This window comes from Cervus canadensis, chromosome 16, assembly GCF_019320065.1.
Source record: "Cervus canadensis isolate Bull #8, Minnesota chromosome 16, ASM1932006v1, whole genome shotgun sequence".
NCBI classification, from domain to species: domain Eukaryota; kingdom Metazoa; phylum Chordata; class Mammalia; order Artiodactyla; family Cervidae; genus Cervus; species Cervus canadensis.
This window is the reverse complement of record NC_057401.1, coordinates 37,319,373-37,343,035: the sequence shown is the minus strand read 5'-3', so window position 1 is coordinate 37,343,035 and position 23,663 is coordinate 37,319,373. Positions and strand designations below refer to the sequence as shown.

General features: G+C 41.2%; 1 protein-coding gene across 2 annotated transcripts in view; it reads left to right on the top strand.

Moving 5' to 3' along the window:
• Nucleotides 1-20,796, top strand: part of TTC23L (tetratricopeptide repeat domain 23 like) — an 86,055-nt gene extending 65,259 nt beyond the window's left edge. For both annotated transcript variants that reach the window (XM_043488754.1, XM_043488755.1), the window contains exons 10-13: nucleotides 5,948-6,097; nucleotides 9,284-9,366; nucleotides 18,385-18,491; nucleotides 20,496-20,796. In XM_043488754.1, coding sequence (XP_043344689.1) covers nucleotides 5,948-6,097; nucleotides 9,284-9,366; nucleotides 18,385-18,466 — 315 coding nt within the window. In that variant the 3' untranslated portion in view covers nucleotides 18,467-18,491; nucleotides 20,496-20,796. The remainder of the gene's footprint in view (nucleotides 1-5,947; nucleotides 6,098-9,283; nucleotides 9,367-18,384; nucleotides 18,492-20,495) is intronic.
• Nucleotides 20,797-23,663: the final 2,867 nt, after the last annotated feature.

Below are 23,663 nucleotides of genomic sequence, written 5' to 3'. Positions count from 1 at the left end.
TGAAGAACTATAGATGGAAGTTTGTAATATTGTACGAATGTTTGGTGGTGATCAAAACCATCTCTAAGAAAAAAAAATGCAAAAGGGCAAAATGGCTGCCTGAGGAGGCCTTAAAGAATTGAGAAAAGAAGTGAAAGGCAAAGGAGAAAAGGAAAGATATACCCATCTGAATGCAGAGTTACAAAGAATAGCAAGGAGAGATAAGAAAGCCTTCCTCAGTGAACAATGCAAAGAAATAGAGGAAAACAATAGAATGGGAAAGATTAGAGATCTCTTCAAGAAAATTAGAGATACCAAGGGAACATTTCATGCAAAGATGGGCACAGTAAAGAACAGAAATGTCATGGACCTAACACAAGCAGAAGATATTAAGAAGAGGTGACAAGAAAACACAGAAGAACTATACAAAAAAGACCTTAGTGACCCAGATAAGCATGATGGTGTGATCACTCACCTAGAGCCAGATATCCTGGAGTGCGAAGTCAAGTGGGCCTTAGGAGGCATCACTACAAACAAAGCTAGTGGAGGTAATAGAATTCCAGCTTAACTATTTTAAATTCTAAAAGATGATGCTGTTGGCACGCAATATGCCAGCAAATTTGGAAAATTCAACAGTGGCCACAGGACTGGAAAAGGTCAGTTTTCATTCCAATCTCAAAGAAAGGCAATGCCAAAGAATGTTCAAACTACTGCACAATTGCACTCATTTCACATGCTAACAAAGTGAAAGTGAAGTGAAGTCGCTCAGTCATGTCCAACTCTTTGCGACCCCATGGACTATAGCCTACCAGGCTCCTCATTCCATGTAATTTTCCAGGCAAGAGTACAGGAGTTGGTTGCCATTTCCTTCTCCAGGGGATCTTCCCAACCTAGGGATTGAACCCAGGTCTCCCCCTTTGCAGGCAGATGCTTTACCACCTGAGCCACTTGGGAAGCCCACGCTCTAGCAAAGTAATGCTCAAAATTCTCCAAGCCAGGCTTCAACAGTACGTGAACAGAACTTCCAGATGTTCAAGCTGGATTTAGAGAAGGCAGAGGAACCAGAGATCAAATTGCCAACATCTGTTGGATCATAGAAAAAGGAAGAGAATTCCAGAAAAACATATACTTCTGCTTCACTGACTACACTAAAACCTTTGACTGTGTGGATCACAACAAACCATAGAAATTCTTCAAGAGATGAGAATATCAGACCACCTGACCTGCCTCCTGATAAAACTGTATGCAGGTCAAGAAGCAACCATTAGAACTGGACATGGAACAACAGACTGGTTCCAAATTGGGAAAGGAGTACATCAAGGCTGTATATTGTCACCCTTCTTTTTTAACTTATATACAGAGTACATCATGCGAAATGCTAGGCTGGATGAAACACAAGCTGGAATTACGATTGCCAGGAGAAACATCAATAACCTCAGATATGCAGTTGACAACACCCTTATGGAAGAAAGTGAAAAGGAACTAAAGAGCCTCTTGATGAAAGTGAAAGAGGAGAGTGAAAAAGCTGGCTTAAAACTCAACATTCACAAAACTAAGATTATGGCACCCCATCCCATCATTTCATGGCAAACAGATGGGCAAACAATGGAAACTGACAGACTTTATTTTCTTGGGCTCGAAAATCACTGCAGATGGTGACTGCAGCCATGAATTTAAAAGACACTTGCTCCTTGGAAGAAAAGCTATGACCAACCTAGACAGCATATTAAAAAGCAGAGACATTACTTTGCTGATAAAGGTCCGTCAGGTCAAAGCTATGGTTTTTCCAGTAGTTATGTATGGATGTGAGAATTGGACCATAAGGAAAGCTGAGTGCTGAAGAGTTGATGCTTTTGAACTGTGGTGATGGAGAAGACTCTTGAGAGTCCCTTGGACTGCAAGGAGATCAAACCAGTCAGTCCTAAAGGAAATCAGTCCTGAATATTCACTGGAAGGACTGATGCTGAAGCTGAAGCTCCATTACTTTGGCTGCCTGATATGAAGAACTGACGTTAGAAAAGACCTCGGTGCTGGAAAGCTTGAAGGCAGTAGGAGGAGGAGACAACAGAGGACAAAATGGTTGGATGGCATCACCGACTTAATGGACTTGAGGTTGAGCAAGCTCCAGGAGATGGTGAAGGATAGGGAAGCCTGGCATGCTTCAGTTCATGGGGTCTCAAAGAATCAGACATGACAGAGCATCTGAGCAACAACATTCAGAAACAGAAGCTCAGAGGAAGCTCAGGTAATGCCCGGAATAAAAATAGGGCTGGTGCATCTTGCAATAATAGTTTTTTTTTTTTAAGTATTTTTCCTGTACCTTGAAATATGAACTCATTCGCATCCAGGACACATATAATCTCTAGTCCTGTAAATTTCATATTTTAAGTCAAAATGGGCTTTCATCTTTAGATATAGCTAAGTTGTTTTTTTTTTTTTTTTTTTTTTACTCTTGATATATTATTTCCTTCTCAGTTTCTGGTCTTCAGCTCTTTATTGACCAAGCTTTTGTTTTCACATTAAAAAAGAGTTATAGCCATCAAAAGAAGCTTTTGATCGCTGACCTTTTTACTAGAAGTCCCATGAGTCTAAACTCTTACTCAAAAACTTTGGACCTGAACTTTATGTACTGAGTTTAGCATGAAGGCAGTGAAGACCTTTATTTGTCATGAGATACCACGTGACTTTGATCTGACCAAGTCAACCCCTTATTCTTCCTCAGGCATGTGAAGAAACAGTATGGATCTGACATGATCTTGTTGGCCATGTGATAACCAGTTTAAGAGTAGGGTTCTAGGCACATAATAGGGAAGTTTTTTTTTTTTTTCCGAGGAATGAAGAAAAAGCTTTTTTTATTTCACATTTGAACATTTTTATAAATGATGACATTTTCTTTGGTTCTGTTCATTGCCACTTGTAGAGGCAAAAAATGTGGTGATGATTTGCAGTTTTTTTTATTATTATTTTTATAATGGCTTTGGCATTTTCTGTTGGTTCAGAAGATTAATATAAGCTAGCAAAGCCAGAGCTGTGTCTAATATTTTAATTTAGTTTCCATGGTGTGAAGGCACTTGGTCAGAATCTCGTAGCATATTCTTGTTAGGTTCTGATACAGTGAACATCTTGACTTTGTGATAAGACACCAGTATCAATACCTAACAGCTGTCTGCTTCTAACCACATGTACCAATCTCCTAGAGACAGAGATGAAAGCACATGAGTGCCAGGTGGCTCTGAATCTAAACCACAGGCAGGACTGTGGACAGATCACCTTTACTACTAGGAAACTAGCTCCAGGAGGGCAAGGGTTTTTGTCTGTTTTGTGCACTGCTGTGTCCTCAATGCCTGAAACAGTAACTGGTACATAGTAGGTGCTCAATAACTTGAATTACTTTGCTGAATTTCATAACACACTTCCTGTGGGATGTGCATATGTACTAAGTCACTTCAGTCTGACTTCAGTGTCTGACTCTTTGCAGCCCTATGGACTGTAGCCTACCAGGCTCCTCTGTCCATGGGATTCTCCAGGCAAGAATACTGGAGCGGGTTGCCATGCCTTCCTCCAGGGGATCTTCCTGACCCAGGGATCGAACCCGAGTCTCCTACATCTCCTGCATTGGCAGGTGGGTTCTTTACCGCTAGTGCCACCTGAAACCGTAGCCCAAAAGAAACTGATCTCAGGGAGACAGCAGTGAGCAGTCCTGAAGAGAGATCTTAGTTCCCTGCCAGGAATTGAACACGGGTGGCCTGGATGAAAACCAGGAATCCTAGCTACTAGACCATCAGGGATAATTCCATTTTAAAAGGAGCTTTTTCTTCCACCCTTAAAGCCTGAGATGAGACCCTCAGCCTGTTCTAGAGGACCATAACAGAAACTCAGATGATTTAGGAATTATTTTTCCTTTGAAAAATAACATTTTTTTTCAAATAGAGGTTTAATCTGCCACTGATAAAAAAATAAACAGGATCCACTAGCCAGAACTGCCATCTTCCAGATTGAGAGTATCATCTCAGGCTTGAGAATAGGAGAAAAAGCTCCTTTTAAACTGGAATTGTTGACACCATTTTATCTTAGTATATTGAGTACAATTTATTTTCAACAAAAATATATGTGTATGTATATATTGTATGTATTGACTATATAAAATGTTGTCTATTACACACACACACGTATGATTTTTTAAAGTTCAGTTCAGTTCAGTCGCTCAGTTGTGTTCAACTCTTTGTGACCCCATGAACTGCAGCACATCAGGCCTCCCTGTCCATCACCAACTCCCAGGGTCCACCCAAACCCATGTCCGTTGAGTCGGTGATGCCATCCAACCATCTCATCCTCTGTCATTCCCTTCTCCTCCTGCCCTCAATCTTTCCTAGCATCAGGGTCTTTTCAAATGAGTCAGCTCTCTACATCAGGTGGCCAAAGTATTGGAGCTTCAGCTTCAACATCAGTCCCTCCAATGAACACCCAGGACTGATCTCCTTTAGGATGGACTAGTTGGATCTCCTCGCAGCCCAAGGGACTTTCAAGAGTCTGCAACACCACAGTTCAAAAGCATCAACTCTTCGGCGCTCAGCTTTCTTTATAGTCCAACTCTCACATCCATACATGACTACTGGAAAAACCATAGCCTTCAGTAGATGGACCTTTGTTGGCAAAGTAATGTCTCTGCTTTTTAATATGCTATCTAGGTTGGTCATAACTTTCCTTCCAAGGAGCAAGCGTCTTTTAATTTCATGGCTACAATAACCATCTGCAGTGATTTTGGAGCCCAGAAAAATAAAGTCAGCCACTGTTTCCACTGTTTCCCCATCTATTTGCCATGAAGTGATGGGACCAGATGCCATGATCTTAGTTTTCTGAATGTTGAGTTTTAAGCCAACTTTTTCACTCTCCTCTTTCACTTTCATCAAGAGGCTCTTTAGTTCTTCTTCACTTTCTGCCATAAGGGTGATGTCATCTGCATATCTGAGGTTACTGATATTTCTGCCGGCCATCTTGATTCCAGCTTGTGCTTCCTCAAGCCCAGCATTTCTCATAATGTACTCTGCATATAAGTTAAATAATCAGGGTGACAATATACAGCCTTGATGTACTCCTTTTCCTATTTGGAACCAGTCTGTTGTTCCATGTCCAGTTCTAAGTGTTTTTCCTGACCTGCATATAGGTTTCTCAAAAGGCAGGTCCGGTGGTCTGGTATTCCCATCTCTCAGAATTTTCCACAGTAATTTTTTAAAGAGAGTGCAATAAAGCAAACATTGCAAAATGATAGCCAGTTGGTGAATCTGGTTGAAAATATTTTGTGTATTTATTCTACTATTCTTTCAGATTTTCTGAAGGTTTGAAAACTTTTTTAAAAAGTCATTAAAAAAAAATGGGAGCAAGGACTTGGGACTTCCTGGTGGTCCAGTGGTTAAGACTTCTATTGCAGGGGGTGCCAGATCAATCCCTCCTCAGATAGCAAAGATCCCACATGCCTTGTGGCCAAGAAACCAAAACGTAAAACAGAAACAATATTGTAACAAATTCAATAAAGAATTTAAAATTGTCCACAGTAAAAAAAAAAAAAACTTTAAAAAAAAAGAGCAAGGGCTATGGAATTCAGACTGGCTGGTTTGAATCTTGACACTGCTAACTGTAGGCTGTGTGAGCTCAAGCAAAATCCTTTGCCTTTATTAGTTTCCATTCCTTCATCTAGAAAAGAGTGTAATGACATTTCTCTGTTGTAGGGTAGTCATAAAGATGAAATAATATTGTCCATGTGAATTAACTGCTATAATTAATTATAAGCTTGGAACTTCAACTCTTCATGGAAACATTACCTAGATGACATATCACAACCGACTGACTGATCCTGGTGGGTTGTGCCATTGTGGGGTAGGATGCCTCCCATAGAGAAGAACACAACCAGCTTGCTCCTTCAGAATTGCCAGGCAAATTAAAAGTATGTTTGTATTTTTTTATCCCCTAGGAGGCTTATAGACTGCTAAAGGCTTCATTGAGATCTCACCTCATCAGCTATGGTGACTGTAGTGAAAAAGTGGCTGAAAGATTTTATAACATGGGCAAGATCTGCTTTGCCAAAGGAGAGCTCAGAAAGGCAGGTCAGCTGCTAAGGAAGGTAAATACTGGCTGGTTTTGTTACATTTGCTGCCAAGCCTGTAAGCACAATGTGAGGGGAGGTGTGTGTGCGTGTGTGTGTTTTCCCTTCACTTTTCTCTTGCCTTCCTTCCTTCTTCCTTCTCACTCTTTTTCTTTTTTTTTTAAGTAAAGTGTTCTCTTCTAAATATTCTCCACATTGTGAGATGTGCTGAGGAAGAATATGACTACAGAAACTTTTATTGTGCCCATGCCTGGACCAGAGTCTTAAAAGAGTGACACTCTAATCCTGAAATCTTGGTATGTCAGTAGCAGAATCTTGAGGAAGCACTCGAGGTTGTGTTAGAACAAGGAACACTTTGTACAGCCGTCCTTACTCAAGTACTGATTCCTGGTATCCTAGAAGTTTATTCCCTGGAAGTACAAGTGGCAAGAGGTGTGACTAACAGTTGTTCAACCTGTCAGCATACTAACAGACCAAGCTTAAGACGTAGTAAGATTGGTAGTGATGTCTCTACTTAAAACCCAGATTTGTTCAATGTCAGAGGAAAAGTTAGTATAAATCAACTAATATTCATGAAAATGAAAGTGAAAGTCACTCAGTCATGTCTGACTCTTTGCAACCCCATGGAGTATACAGTCCGTGGAATTCTCCAGGCCAGAATACTGGAGTGGGTAGCCTTTCCTTTCTCCAGGGCAGAGTCAAAAGCAGCCCACACATGTATATTGCCAAATGTCAGGACTGGATACATTTTATCTCCTTTCAGGTTAACTAAATGTAATCAGAAAATACATATTGAAATAGTAAGTAACAGAAGAAAGGGGACTTCATTTTGAAGGTTAAGAGAAAACAAAAACCCTATGAAAATATAAGGTCACAACAGCTTCTTCAGGGGAAGGATAAACACATGGCTGGCAGCTCTGTCATGGGATCATAAACCTGTAAGAAAAGAAAACTTTAAAATGAAAAGATCACAGTTTGAGACCAAAAGATGAGATGAAAGTAAATTTTTAAGGGTGAATTAAGGAATTTCAGGAAAACAAGAAATTTGAAACAATGCAATCCAGATTGAAAATATTGAAGAGAATCTTAACATGCTGAATGTTGTTGAGCAATATTCCCCAAATCTAGGATTGCAACAGAACAAAACAAATTTGTAAAACAAAATAAAAACGAAACAGAAAACAGATTCCTGAGTCCCACCCCAGACTATTAAATCAGATATTCTAAGACTGGTGTCCAGAATCTGCATTTTTAATCCTCTTTAGCCAAAGAATTCTAATGTATTTCTGAAGAGAGACTGTAATATCAATACTTGAAATAGGAACAGTAATTAAAGAAATCATTGAAGATAACTTTTCTGAATCGTAAAAGACCACATTGTAAGGGCTTGTTTACCATGTTCCACACAAAATCAATGAAAGGAGAGACCCAGCTAGATCTTACCTAGCAATGAAGGCCCTGCCCTCCATTTAGAATAGGGATTCAACCTGAATCTTTGTTTGGATGCCAGACATTGTGTATTTTACATTATTGAGCGTTGGATATTTTTGTGTTCCTGTAAGTATTCTTGAACTTTGTTCTGGAACTCAGTCAAATTACTTTGTTGTGAAATTCAGTTACATTGGAGTTTGGTCCTTTTAGGTCTTGCTTTTAAGATTTGTTAGATGGGACAAGGGGTCATTTAGTCAAGGGCTACTTATCCCCCATTACTGAAGCAAAAGCCTCAATACCTCTGATAGCCCACCCAGTGCTTCATGACAATGTGGCTTTCCAGTTTGGCTGGTGGGAACAGGCATTGTACCTGGCGGTATGTAAACACTGCCCTGTCCCCTCTGGGACCTGCAGATGATTCTTTTCTCAAGCCTTGGGTAGTTTTTACATGTCTGTGTTAATCAGTACTCTCCTGAATAACAGCTGTCCCTCTGTGTCTGTGAGGGATTGGTTCTAGAACTCCCCACCTGCCCTCTTTGCCAACACCAAAGTCTGCAGATGCTCACGTCTCTAGTATAAAATGGTGTAGTACCAAAAAAAAAAAAAATGGTGTAGTACAGTCAGCCCCACTATACCTGCAGGTTCCCAGACTGTGGGTCAGCTATATTGAAGGGGATGTACTGCGGATACAGATATTCTTTTTCTGTGCAGCTGTCTCTCCTCTGTTACTCTGCCCTAAGAATCTTCTGAGAGTCTGAGCCCCATATCCTCAATTCAGGGTGCTTGCTGAGCTCCACTTCCCTGCATCAAAGCTTGGAGAGGCTCTCAAAGTAGTAATCTGGGGAAGTCGTAGGGTTTACTTCACTTGTTTTCCCTCTCTCAGGAACACTGTCTTTTGTTGCCTAATGTTCACTGTCTTGAAGATCATTTCAAATATATTTTGTCTACTTTTTCTTTTTTGATTGTTTCATTTGGGTGGGTAAATCCAGTGCCTGCAATTCCATCTTGATTGGATAGAGAGATCAGCAGTTAAGTTTACAATGGAAAACTGCTTAAGGGTAAAGTTATGTAGCATAAGAGTGCAATGCAAATTTGGGACTCATACACTGATTTAGTTTATATCCATCCATTTGGGACAGCTATTTGGAAAATCTTGATGGAAACCATGGCTGTAATTCTGGTGGAGACCACTCTGGGTTTTAGATAGGCATGTTGTCAATTTTCCGGAGAAGGCAATGGCACCCCACTCCAGTACTCTTGCCTGGAAAATCCCATGGATGGAGGAGCCTGGTAGGCTTCGGTCCACGGGGTCGCTGAGTTGGACACGACTGAGCAACTTCACTTTCACTTTGCACTTTCATGCATTGGAGAAGGAAATGGCAACCCACTCCAGTGATCTTGCCTGGAGAATCCCAGGGACAGGGGGGCCTTGGTGGGCTGCCATCTATGGGGTCGCACAGAGTCGGACACGACTGAAGCGACTTAGCAGCAGCAGCAGCTGTCAATTTTCAGGCCTATTACTTTGGTTATCCATAGCCACGGATGGTAGCGGAAGCTTCAGCAAAGCTGAAGGGAGAAGCTCAGGGGGGTCAGAGCCTTCAGTTCAGACTCCTTCCTCCTTGATAGGGAACCAGGAGGAAACCAAGTTCAGTCTTTTGAAATGTAAACCTGTGACATCTCAGTTCCACTTGTGCTCTCCCGAGTTTGGTTTGTAGTTAAGGTGCTTGCTATCTGATTCTCTTTAACCTATTATGTTTCTCAACTTGCCTGCAGTGTCTGATGATTCAAATCCTCATATATGGAGATGAGCACAGTAAAAGCAGGGACACAAAAAATCTCCTGACCCGAATGCAGAGGTGAGTTCTGGTCCTGATCATCAGCCAAGTCTTCAGTGTGGATATACGGATAGCATGGCCTCTCCCAGATTCATTTATTTGGGGTGATTCACCTCTATTATTCTTGTTAGTTAGGCAAAGTGCCAACCTGTACTTTGGATGAGGTCAAATTCTAACCTGGAGGTACCTCGCCAATTTCTAGTAGTATTTCGAACCCAAAGCTATAGGGGTCTGCTGAAATAATATTTAGTATTTATATCTCCTTCAATGCTGAGCATTATAACCAAATCCCACAAGACTGTCTCAGCTAACAGCATGACAGATACAAATCAGATTTATGACAAAGTAAGTGAATACATTAAACTTATTTTTCTTGCTGAATATATAAAATCTAAGTCCCTAAACATAAGGCAAGTTTCGCGGGGGGTGGGAAATATTAATAGTTGTCTCTAAAAGTAATAATTAAAGAATCTCTTCAGATTCATTTTAAAAAATGTTTAAAATTTCAGCCAAAAACAGTGTTTTGTGCCTACCTGCCCCTTTATTTATCCTTGGCATATCATTGCTGTTTGTTCATTTCAGAATGATGTTGATCCTGAACTGTTCTCTTTTGTTGAGTGTGTGTTAAATCCCTGAAGCTGAGCTAGGTCTTATCCATAAAAAACCTAAGCCTCACAAACACCCTACATGATAGCTCTCATTTGCCAGAAGGAGCCTGACATTCTGTAAAGGAACATGCTTAAAGTCATGTAAGTCTTGGAGGTTAGTTCAAGCAAGTGTGATTCTAAAGGCCATGTGCTTTCCCCTTACAGCCCTTTAACAAAGAAGTGTGTCATTACGGGGTGAGAGTTAGGATTCTGATTGCATTTCATTGGAGGTGATTCATAGTTAGTACTTTCTCATCAGGCTGGCCGGGGGGTGGAGGGGGTGGGGGACAAGCTGGGCACAGAGAATTCATGCAGCCCGTCTCGTCCCCATCTATCTCAGTCAGAGCCACACCTAAAGGAGGCCCAGCAGAAGACTGTCTCATGTTTCATCTTACCCAGGACAGCACGTTTTCTAGCCTCTCTCAGAGATGCCCATGGTAGGAAGGGATATGGGGAACTTTGCCCCCTGCCCACTGGTATAATGTGAAAGTATGTCTTCTTAGTCAGTAACCATCAGTTCAGTTCAGTTCAGTTCAGTTGCTCAGTCGTGTCCGACTTTGTGAATCCATGGATTGCAGCACACCAGGCCTCCCTGTCCGTCACCAGCTCCTGGAGTTTACTCAAACTCTTGGCCATTGAGTCAATGATGCCATCTAACCATCTCATCCTCTGTCTTCCCCTTCTGCCTTCAATCTTTCCGAGCATCAGGGTATTTTCAAATGAGTCAGTTCTTCACATCACGTAGCCAAAATTTTGGAGTTTCAGCTTCAGCATCAGTCCTTCCAATGTATATTCAGGACTGATTTCCTTTAGGATGGACTTGTTGGATCTCCTTGCAGTCCAAGGGACTCTCAAGAGCCTTCTCCAACACCACACTTCAAAAGCATCAATTCTTCGGCGCTCAGCTTTCTTTATAGTCCAACTCTCACATCCATACATGACTACTGGAAAAACCATAGCTTTGACTAGAGGGACCTTTGTTGGCAAAGTAATGTCTCTGCTTTTTAATATGCTGTCTAGGTTGGTCATAACTTTCCTTCCAAGGAGCAAGCGTCTTTTAATTTCATGGCTACAGTAACCATCTGCAGTGATTTTGGAGCCCCCCAAAAATAAAAAGTCTCTCACTGTTTCCCCATCTATTTGCCATGAAGTGATGGGACCAGATGCCATGATCTTAGTTTTCTGAATGTTGAGTTTTAAGCCAACTTTTTCACTCTCCTCTTTCACTTTCATCAAGAGGCTTTTTAGTTCCTCTTCACTTTTGCCATAAGTGTGGTGTTATCTGCATATCTGAGGTTATTGATATTTCTCTTGGCAGTCTTGATTCCAGCTTGTACTTCATCCAGTCCAGCATTTCTCATGATGTACTTTGCATATAAGTTAAATAAGCAGGGTGACAACATACAGCCTTGACAAACTTCTTTCCCGATTTGGAACCAGTCTGTTGTTCCATGTCCACTTCTAACTATTGCTTCCTGACCTGCATACAGATTTCTCAAGAAGCAGGTCAGGTGGTCTAGGTATTCCCAACTCTTTAAGACAGTTTGTTGTGATCCATACAGTCAAAGGCTTTGGCATAGTCAATAAAGCAGAAGTAGATGTTTTTCTGGAATTCTCTTGCTTTTTTGATGATCCAGCACATATTGACAATTTGATCTCTGGTTCCTCTGCCTTTCCTAAATCCAGCTTGAACATTTGCAAGTTCACAGTTCACATACTGTTGAAGTATTGCTTGGAGAATTTTCAGCATTACTTTGCTAGCACGTGAAATGTGTGCAGTTGTGTGGTAGTTTGAGCATTCTTCAGCATTGCCTTTCTTTGGGATCGGGATGAAAACTAACCTTTTCCAGTCCTGTGGCCACTGCTGAGTTTTCCAAATTTGCAGGCATATTGAATGCAGCACTTTCACAGCATCATCTTTTAGGATTTGAAATAGCTCAACTGGAATTCCATCACCTCCACTAGCTTTGCTCATGGAGATGCTTCCTAAGGCCCACTTGACTTCACATTCCAGGAATCTGGCTCTAGGTGAGTGATCACACCATTGTGATTCTCTGGGTCATGAAGATCTTATTTGAATAGTTCTTCCAATGTTCAGAAACCATAAGAACATTAATAATAACTATAATGTAGAACTTATTCCAATCCCCTGGTGTTATAAAATACATATACTATTTCTGACTCATAAATAACCCAATTCGGTAGGTATTTTTATCTTTCACGTTCAGGTGGTGAAACTGGTACTCAGAAAGTTTGAGTATCTTGTTTAAAATCATCTAGCTGGTAAGTGTGGTAAGATTTGAACCCAGATCTGTCGTATTTCAAAAATGTACTGCCTTTCACTCTGTAACAGGGATTCTGACTTTGAGGAATTTGAGAATACATATGGGGGCACCTGGCCAGCAGGCATGTCCCCAGAGTCTCATTTTACATATGTTGGAACTGAGGACAGATAATGTTCAAGTTAAATTACCCAGGAGGAGGAAGAGCTGGGATGTGAATGTAGGTCTCTCTAACTCCAGAACGTGCCCTTCATATGCAAGGTAGCTTACTCTCTGAAGGCAGGCTGTCTGGATTTTAAATCAGGCTCCATCACTCAGCTCTCTGATCTGGGTGAAGTTACTTAACCTCTCTCATCCTCTATTTATTCATCAGTAAAAATAACAGTACCTTCCTCGAAAAGTGGATTTTCTGAGACTTAATAAGATCACACATAATACAGCACTTAGATCAGGGCCTGACAGGTCTTGAGTACTCAGTGAATGTTGGCATAAGAATAAAATTATAATAAGAATTATCTTTCTGAGATGCTGGAGATAATAGATGAGATATCACCGATTACTTCCCAGGTGGTGCTAGTAGTGAAGAACCCACCTGCCAGTGAGGGAGACGTAAGAGACTCAGGTTCTATTACTGGGTTGGGAAGATCCCCTGGAGGAGGGCATGGCAACCCACTCCAGTATTCTTGCCTGGAGAATCCCATGGACAGAGGAGCCTGGAGGGCTACAATCCATAGGATTGCAGAGTCGGACATGACTGAAGTGACTTAGCATGCAAGAGTGATGGATAAAGAGTATATATTGCTAGAGTCAGCCCTGTCATCTTAATCTGCCTCTGCCACTTATTAAGTACACAACCTTGGGAAAATCACTTAACTTCTGAGCCTTGCTTTCTCCATCACTAAAATGCAGATAATAGTATATCACATAGAGTTATTGTGAGTTTTAAATAAAATAATGTATATAACATGCATAGGCTAGTGCCTGACAGAGTATGTACTCAGTAAATGTTAGCAGAGCATCCTTTCCTCCCCATTATTCTGTAATATACAACCTTTTGCTTCTAGGGAAGTGGGTCAGAGTATTTGAAATTGTAACTGTGATTAATTGTTAGACAGGATTACAATATGTTTGTGTTTGAGAATTAGATTGAGAATTTGGATCTGAACATACTAAAGTACACTTTGTACTTTAGAGGTAATAATAATGAAACTAAAAGAGTAAAACCCGTAGTTTCAGACAAGAAATGCATGTTTCCTCAAAACCGAAAGCAAAAGTTCTACTCAGCTTGTATTTAAAAAGAGAAACTTCAGAATAGCTGGAATGAATCCATTGCCTCAGTAGCCTGAGGTCACTTTCCACCTCTGAGTCTGTGTTCCTTGTCCTCCATGATTTGAAAAGAATCATAGGAGGGCGAGAAATTAATAGGCATTGGAATAACCCAATTCAGATCCCAGGTAGTATGAATTTCTTTTGGCTCTTGGAGACTAATTCCTCTCTCTGTAAATTCAGTGAAACCTAGACCTATCAGGAAGGCACATGGAAGGGGAAGGATCTTAAGGACTCTGCTGTAGCAGAAGTCGAGTCAGTAAAGGTTTCTTTCCCTGAAACAAGTCCATATCTCATCCCTCACGAACTGCTGAGCAAAGCCATAGAAGTGGCTGCCAAAGCCCAGATGTCAAAAAAAAAAAAAGAGAAAAAAACCCCCATAAAACCCCAGTCCAGGAATTGTTCTCTGCGCTGAGCATCTTGCTGGGATAATCAGCCCCAGATGTCCTGGAACTCTGCTAGTTTTCCGATGTGCTCTTGTACTTTCTACCCCACCTCCTCCGGAAACCCAGTGACAACATTCACTGGGCTTTCGTTGCCAGGAGCCCAAATTCCTGGCTTCTGCAGCCTCTGCAAAGAAGTGAAAGCAGAACTGGCTACATGAATTAGGAGTTAATTCCAAGGTTAAAAGTTTGTTAGTTGCACGGGCCTCAAGTAAGATCTTAGTGTATAGAAAATGTGCAGAAAATCTGATTTAGAAGTAAACATTGAGATTGTTTAGTCTGACTTTTACCTAAATCACAAATGGATTTCAGTTTTAATCATTTATATATCAAGCTCCCTCTAAGCTCTAGAAATACTTAGATGTTTAAGATATAGTCCTTTCAAGAAAACAGACACACTGGACCAGATTACAAGTTAGTCTGCAGTAAAGCTTTAAGAAAAATGTAAACAGAGGACAAGTAATAAATTGTGACCCTGAAAATGTAGGTGGAGACTTGTTTTTATGCTGTGGGCAGGGGGCTGGGTCTTCAAAGAAAAATAAAATATCCACAGGTAGGAAAGCCAGCGGTGGGCATTTGATGCAGCACGACCAACAGCATAGTGCCATGGAGAAGCTTGATATTTCTGAGGAAAAGCAAGTGGCCTTGAGTTGTTGTAGTCGGAGGTATATGAGTAAGACTCATTGAAAAAGATCCTGATGCTGGGAAAGATGGGGGCAAGAGGAGAAGAGGGCGTCAGATGATGAGATGGTTGGATGGCATCATCGACTCAATGAACATGAGTTTGAGCAAGCTCTGGGAGGTGGTGAAGGACAGAGAAGCCTGGCGTGCTGCGGTCCATGAGGTCGCAAAGAGTCAGACATGACTTCGCAACTGAACAACAGTAAGAACATGTTGGAGATGTTTGGGAAGATAAATTGGGGTCCTATTACAGAATGTGTATGTGCCATGCTGATGAGTTTAGAATTTATTCTGTAGGCAGAAGATAACTATCAAAAAATTTTGAGCAGGATGTGCCATGATCAATTACTGGCTTTGGAACATTAACTGTCAGCCCTGGGAGGGATGGATGGGACCTGGGGAGACCACAGAAGTAGGGAGACCAGTTAGGAGGCAGATGCAATAGTGCAAGGGAGAGATGTTGAGAGCCTTAATTATCTAAAACCATAGTAGAAGGAACATGGAGAAGATGGAGTTGAGAGCAGTTTGGAGTCTCAAATTGGCAAGACCTTGAAACCATTCACATGTGAGGTATAATAGAGTCAGGGGCCCATTCAAAGGTGGCTTTGAAGTTTCTAGCTTGAGCAACTTGTTGAATGGCCATGCTATTAAGGAAAGCATATTGGCAGGACAAGGTCATCTTGGAGGATGTGTAGTGGGTCTGGAGAAGATAATTTCCATTTTGGATGTCTTAAGTTTGAGGTGCCCATAATACATCTACTTGACAATGTCTAATAGGCTGTATGGACCAGAAACTCGAGATATATTAGAAGTTAAAGGAATGGATAAGAAATCCATGGATTATGTGTATGTCAAACAAGAAAACTTAGCAACTTTGGAGAATATTTACACTTGCTTTGCAGAGAACATATGTGGTATTTTTTAATCAAAATAGAGACAGCTCGAGTTCCCCACTTACGGAGAGACATCCTGCATCTTCCTTTCTTCATCTAAAGAAATGCAAATAAGAGAACTCTGTTTTACAGGTTTTATTTACTGTATGGCACATAGTAAGCTTCTGTGAAATGTTAATTATTGTAATTATTATTATTATGTTATCCAGGAGTCATTCAGAAGGAAGAATTGGGAAGGAGACTCAGAAAGAGTCTTTAGAGAATTAGAAGAGTCAGGAAAAAACAGAAAGGAACTCACTGGAGGAGAAAGTTTCAGAAAAGGGTGTGGTCTTTAGCAATGTCACAAAAGACACGAAGGGGCAGTTCAAAAAAGAGGGATGCAATTGTCCAATAAACAGAAAGCAGGATTTCCAATCTCATACAGTCTTTATAATTCAAATGAAATATACTTGCAACCTATTATATTGTGTGGTAGGGGCTTCCCAGGTGGCACCATGATAGAGAATCCACCTGCCAACACAGAGGATGCAGGAGATACGGATTTCATCCCTAGATTGGGAAGATCCCCTGGAGAATGGAATGACTGCCCAATCCAGTATCCTTGCCTGGAAAAGTCCATGGACAGAGGAACCTGGTGGGCTACAGTCAATGGGGTCACAAAGAGTTGGACATGACTGAGCACACATGCAAGAATATTTGTGATAATGAAAAGTACAGGTCATATAAACTCAGTCCTGTCAAAGATATGGGGCGATCAGCTATCTAGTACCCTATGATGAAACTGTGGATTGATATAAAACTATATATCTAGCTAGATAGGGCTTCGCTGGTGGCTCAGTGGTAAGGAATCCACCTGCCAATGCAGGAGATGGGGGTTTGATCCCTGTGTCGGGAAGATCTCCTGGAGGAGGAAATGGCTACCTCCAGTATTCTTGCCTGGAAAATTTCACAGACAGAGGAGCCTGGCGGGCTACAGTCCATGGGCTCGCAAAGAGTTGAACACAACTGAGCGTCACACACACACACACACACACACATACACACAAATCAGGAACTCACTCATTATCTCTCCGGGTGGCCTTTTCCAATAATAGACAGTTCTAATTGTTAGAATGCAAGGTCATGAACTTGAGAGTCAGACTGACATCTGTTTGAATCCAGGCTCCTCCACTTTCTCTGTGCCATAAGGCAAGTTATCCTAAGCCATGGTTTTCTCTAAGGAGGATTATAATAGCATCTATAATAAGGAAAGACAATAAAGAGTAAATGAGATTATTCACATAAAAAATGTAGCACTGCAGCTCATATATAGTAAGTGCCCAATAAGTATGAGCTATTTTTGCAACTCTAACTGGTCACCCATACTTACTGGAAGTATGAAGGCATGGATCATTAACTTCAACTTTGTCCTTGTTAGCCATCTCTAGGAGAGCTGCATGCTGAAAAATTGCTTTTGAATAACTTTCAATGGCTCTTAAGCTGTAGAAGACAACAGAAGGATCCTTTTCTCTTGATAGGAGGGGAAAGGAGGAGAGTACCTCAATGCCCATTAACCTATTAGTGATCTATTATCTTCTTGGTCAAAAATCTTTGTGAACAAAAATCGCCTTTTCTGGGCCGAGGGACTAGGGAGACAAAGCCAAAGAAAAGTAGGATGGAAAAAAAAAAGGATTTCGGGGTGTTTATTTCCAGAGAAAATTGCAGTAAGTAAAACAGTGGACACGCTCAGTAAATTTTGTGTCAGCCAGACTAGTCTTGGGCAAGACCTTAGTGATGAAAGTTATGTTCCACAAGCTAGATTGTTTCCAGGCTACTGCATTCCTATTCTTTCCCTGTCATTAGTGTATACATTCTACTGCCGCCTCTACAAAATTAAAGGAGAAAATATTCTGCCAGACCTTGGAGTATGAATGGGTGGGGAGCAAAATCTGCTCTAACATCCAGGTGCCCAGGGGCGGTGGGTTTCCAAATTAGGATTCTGGGGACAGCTAGCAACACTGGGACAGGTAGAGCAGTGAGCATTTAGGAGCATTTAGCTCCCATTCGAGGGTCTCCATGGAGGCGAACAGAGGCTGCTAAGTCACAAGGAGCCAACTCAGGGTACCTGCTCTTTGGTAGTGCATCAGGGGAACTTAGTCAGTGGCCACTCTGCCATGCCCACAAAAATGGAATGACAGGAGGTAGAGCGTGAATAGTGCAAGGAAAGCAAGTATATTTTACCACCTGGGCCCACTCTGGTAGTGATTTCCTGGAGTGCTGCTTGAAGTTCCAGAGCAAAAGGCTAGGTTTGGTGGAGCTTGATTTATCATCATCTGCCGTGGGGCATGGGTTGGGGAAGAGATAAACTGTGACGGATTTGTGATTTATGCACAGAGTAAAGAGCAGTGTACCTTGAGTCCAGACATCTTGTATGTGAGTCCCAACTCTGCTATGAGATAGCTACGTGACTTTAAGTAACCTAAACATCCTGAGCCTCACTTTTCCTCATCTTCAACATTCTTTCAACAAATGTATCTGGTGAGCATCTACTAAATCCTAGGTGCAGTTAGAGCTGCAGGTGGTAAATAAATAAAGATAACTAAAACATGGCCATTACTGTTAAGGTGACAACTGTCTAGTGCAAGAGACAAACATGAAAATAATGAAAATGTGAAATACAGATTCTGTAGTAGAAGTCTCAGTGTACTAAGAGCAGCAGGGAGAGACCATCTGAGGAATCTGGAAAAGACTTCATAAGAGAGGGTTACATTCCAGTTGTTTCTTGAAGGGCGAGTAACAGTTCATCCAGATGGAGAAGAGAAGACATCCCAGGAAGAAGGCACTCTCTATGCAAAATCACAGAGGCCTGACAGAGGGCAGCGTTTGGAAGGAATGGTGAGTTCTTCATGGCTGCTCTATGGGGCAGCATTTCCTAAAGGGTATTGTAAGCAATGTTGATTCCAAGGGACGGAGGAGGAAGAAAGGCTCTGTGGCAGAAAGTGTAGGAAGAAACCAAATTGAATTACACAAAGTGACACACGTTCATTTCCTGAAGTACTTCCCAGAACTTTTTACACACTAAACTTCCCCCACTGGCATGTTGGGAAGAAATTAATTTTTAAAACACCACTGTATAAAGTAATTAGCTTCCAACTAATAAAAATAAATTAAAAAAATAAATAAAACACCACCGTATTTATATTTACCTGAATTCTTTGTAAACTGGTCAGTGATATAAATTTTGGCAAATAAAACCTTATTTAGAACCACAGAGATAATATCTTAGGTCTAGTTTTATTTAAAGCAAAAGGTAAATATAGCACATGTTTGCACTGAGGGTACATGAATACTTTGGCAGTTTGGTAACAAATTTGGCTCCTGCTTTAGGGCATAATAAATTCTTTATGAAAGATGACCATCTCACCAGTGAACTATTTTACCTGATCATAGAAACATGACTTCAACACATCCTGATGAACTAATTTTTCTTTATGATTCATGGTGGTTAAGAGCTCTAGGCATGGAGACAGGACTGTTCAGACCCCAGCACCACCACTTTCTAGCAATGTATAATTCTGGTTTTCTCATCATAAGATGGGGATGAGAACAGTACCTATCTCTTAGTGTTGCTGCAAAAATGAGATACTATGTGTAAAGTGGTTATCAGGTAATAAATGACAGTTATTTTCGTATTTACTGAAACCTGGGCTTTGACTTTATCGCCTTCTAGTTATACCATTGGCAGTGAAGGAAAATGAGACAGGGGCTAGTCACTGCAAAGCTACTGTGAGACTGGTGTGGAAAACATTTTGCCTGTTGACAGCTCAGAAGTGAGGTAGAGCTCACCCCTGGAAACACTGTATCATAGAGAAGAGAGTCTAAGACAGTTTCTTAAATGCACAGATGATGTATCCGTTTTATCAGCCAGAGGCCTTTCAGTGACCTGATTTCAGGAAAGGGGACTCCTACCACCATGTGGCGAGAGAGAGCAAGGCCCAAGGTTGGTTTCTAGTTGCAGTCCCTAGCAGAGAGCCCTCTCAGATCTCTGCCCACCCCTGATTTTATGAGACCCCTGGGCAATTGACTTAATTTGTACCTACTTTTTTTTTTTTTCAAATTTGGAATCATATTATCTCTTGGTTTACTGATCAGGAAATTAAAGTGCCAGATAGCTTTCTGTATTTTATATGGTCCAGTAGTAGACAGAATGAATCAGTCTTTACTGGGGCTTGCATATAAAAAAAAAAACCTCAAGTTGCTCATAAAATTTTGTATCTCATATTTCTGTGGAGCAGATTTTTTTTCAGGCAAATGGGGCTGTGAAAACCACACTTGTTGCAGGCTTGAGGTCTAAACAGGAGGTGACTGAGGAACACTTAATAGAAACCGGATTTCTGGATCAGAAAATCTCTTGGACTAGATTATTTCTAGTTCCAGGCCAACTTCTCCAGTATAGGCAACCAGCGTATGGAAATCTTAATGGCTGGGAATGAGGATGACAGATCCTCTTTTTAGCAGTTACAGTGCCTCTGGGCTCTAATCCCTGTGCTCATGAGGAGGAATCACCTGAAAAGCACAAACAATATATAAAAGGCCCTAAATTAGATAATTTTTTTCAGCTGTGATTAAATGCAATCCAGATATCTTAGATACACCCCTCACCTGCTGTCTGAATCAAAGGAAGTCCCCTGCTCTTTAGGGAGAAAACCTAAGACTCTAGTACCATTTTGGAGGCCCTTTAGCAGAGTTAGCATTTTAGGGGGATGGTCACTTAGTAAAATAGTTGCCTCAGACTGAGTTCAGCCTTCTAGCTCAATAAGGCAGCGGTTGGTGCTAGAAAGAGGGAGAGATGTCAAAAACCAAGAAAAAATGCATAAATGGTTTTCTCCTTTCCTCTAGGTCTTCTGTTATCAGTAAAGGGAAAAAAAACCCTCTATACAGGATAGTCAACAATAAAGCCAACCTGTTGATAACAAGCATTCTTGACCACAAAATATATTTACCAACACGGATAGCAGTGGCAGATCAAAAACAGAACCAAGGATTCTGGGGGAAAAAAAAAAAGATCCATTTAACAGCGGCATTACAGGTAAAATACGTATGGCCATTAGAAACCAGGATCCTGTTACCTGAGAGGAAGGAATCTTTTTTAGACACATGCTTTAAGTTAGTTTTTCATGTCACTGGGACTCCCATTACCTTCCATTTCCCCTTTTCTAATTTCATTCTTTCCCATTCTGACTTTTAAAAAAAGTTCTGCAGTGCATAAGTAGTTTATGTATGAGCATTTTAATACAGTACTTGTAAATATCTTTAGCCATAACCTGTTTGGGGTCCCTAAAATTGCTTTGTGAGGAAATGTTTGACCTTCTGGAACACTGACCTAACCTGGTCTACTGAAGTCATACCATGTTAGAGCCATAAGGCCTTTTTGATTTTTGTAAATGAAGAAAACAGGGACAAGAGGGATTGATTCATTTATAAAGCAGATAGTCACCTGAATCACAGGTGACTACTCTTTCCACCCTACTATGCTGCCCCTATCAGACTGGATTAAAAAGACTTGGGAATGGAATGCTCACCAAGGTTGTTAAAAAAGAAGCCCCTGAATGGGCTTCTCTGGTGGCTCAGACGGTAAAGAATCCGCCTGCAATGCGGGAGACCTGGGTTCGATCCCTGGGTTGGGAAGATCCCCTGGAGAAGGAATGGCTACCCACTTGAGTATTGTGGCCTGAAGAATTCCATGGACAGAGGAGCCTGGCGGGCTACAGTCCATGGGGCTGCAGAGTCAGACACGACTGAGCGACTTTAAAAAAGAAAAAGGGCCCTGAACCAGTGTGTATCTAGGAAATTGGCAGTCTGAAATCATATTCCTTTGTGTGTCGAGGGACAGAGGAGAAATCAGATTCAGTTTGTACTACAGCTTTTTTTTCCCCTTGTTATCGCTCCTCAGTTACCTGAGCTGATTTAGTGGAGCTCAAACACCTGTGTCTTTGGGATCCACGTGTGTTTCTAAGAACATTTCTATCACTCATCAGTGCTTATACAACCACATCTTGGTTCTTCATTCAAGAGAGTAGTTTCTCATTTCATTCTGTTTAGTCTGTAAAACCTAGTAATCAGCTAGTATCCACAGTATTAGTAGTGAGCAGTGTTCTGCTGTGGCAGGAGGACATATATATCCGGTGGTCTGGCCACAGACTGCTCGGCTTTCTCCTGCTAGCTGCCGCGCTCCCTCTGCTGATTCCAAGAGTGCTTTAAGTCTGGCACCCAGGAGCAGGGTTTCCGCTTACAGCTCTGGCCGAAGGCACCTATATTCCACTGACCTTCTCTGCAAGTACTTATTAACTAGTCACTCAGTGACTCACTGCAGATTTTAGCCCTGCTTGGAGATGGGACTGATGTTCTTGCCCAGAATATGCTGAGTTGACTAAAGCAGCCTCAGAAGAGTGGCTTCTGTTTTCACACACGCAGTTGAAAACAGGTTTTCAACAATGACTGTGATAAAAACAAAGTATTAGGAGTGGCCACTCGGACTCCATTTTGGGTGGCACTAAAATTTTTAAAATTTTACTATTTTGTGAGGTCCCAAACTCTTAACATTTCCAAACCAACAAACCTCTATCAATAAAACAATAGCATAAAGTATTACACTGTAAAATAAAACATTATTGTGTAACCCTGTTGTCTCATTTGAAATTATTTTTAGTATCTCCAGTTTTTGACTATAAAATTCCCACCTGTCCCCTGAGATTTTGATTTTAAAATGTTTTATGAAATGGTTTTAATATCCTCATATCTGACAAAATAGAAAGCTGCCATCTATCTTGGTTCTAAAAGTTTAAAAATGTTACTGTTTTGTGAAATCCCTAAGTTTTAAGAAACCACATTGGAAATGTTCAGCACAATACAGCTTAGTATAAAGTTTCACTCTTGGAAAACTTGAGCTGAGAGCTAAGCTCCTTTCTAAACCCATTCAGTGGGAAGCAGCAATCTGGACAACCAATCAAAACACCTGAGGTTTCCAGCCACCCTAGTCCATAAGGTCATACACAACTTATACATTCCTTTAGTTATTGGCCACTGAAATTTCTGAGATAGATGAGGGTTAGCTACTTTCTTTTAGTCCCTGTAACCGAATTAGAAAGAAAACAAACAAAACCAAGTCCAGCTCAAACTCTCCCACATACACATTTTAATAAATGTTCATTAGCAAGCATACAGCGTTTATGCAACCGGCTCTGTAAGTTCAGTGAGGCCTTACCACCATGTGTTGGCAGTTCACCCATCACTTTGCATTAAAAGCCCACTTAAGGCAAACCTGACAATATTGCAGAGATGGGGCTGTCCTAATCCAGTCAGCAAGAAGCAACAGAAATCCCTGGACAAATGGCAGGAAGTAAAAGTCAAGCCTCAGGCACCAGTCCTAAGGGTACAGACTACAGGCCTCACTAGATTCTTAGATTCTTTCCATAAAGGGATGGGGAACTACTCTGAAATAATTTAGTTCACATATCCTGAATCCCTCTAGTTTTACCAATGAGAGTCACTACTATTAACTAGGAGTTACATCCAGTCAACGAGCTATGAATTTCAAAAAGATAACCTACTTCAAACATTTACTCTTTCATTGAGGCTTCTGAAGTGACTGAGATATGGATGCCAGGAATACCCGTACCAGCTGCCTGGGGCATTTCTGATTAGAGGCTGAGCTATCCACTGCTGGAGAGGAAAACCCACGGTAGAGCTGCTAACTGCTGCAGGGGAGCATATAACCTGAGACACGTATAAAAATGCTACGAATACAAACTCGGGAAAAGAGAAAACACTATCTCCCAATTCCTCAGGACCCAACAGATTTCATTTCAGGTGGGGACAAGAGGCAGCAGTATGAAGATGGAAAGGGGAAAGGGGAGTCTATGTATTTCTGACCCCACCCACCCACCCGCCCTAAGCTATAGGGGCTGCCACATGCTGCCCTTTCAGCAATAGTAACTCATACTTAGCAGGACTTGAGAGTATCACAGAAACTGTGTGGCTTCTTGTAAAAAAACAAAACAAAACATG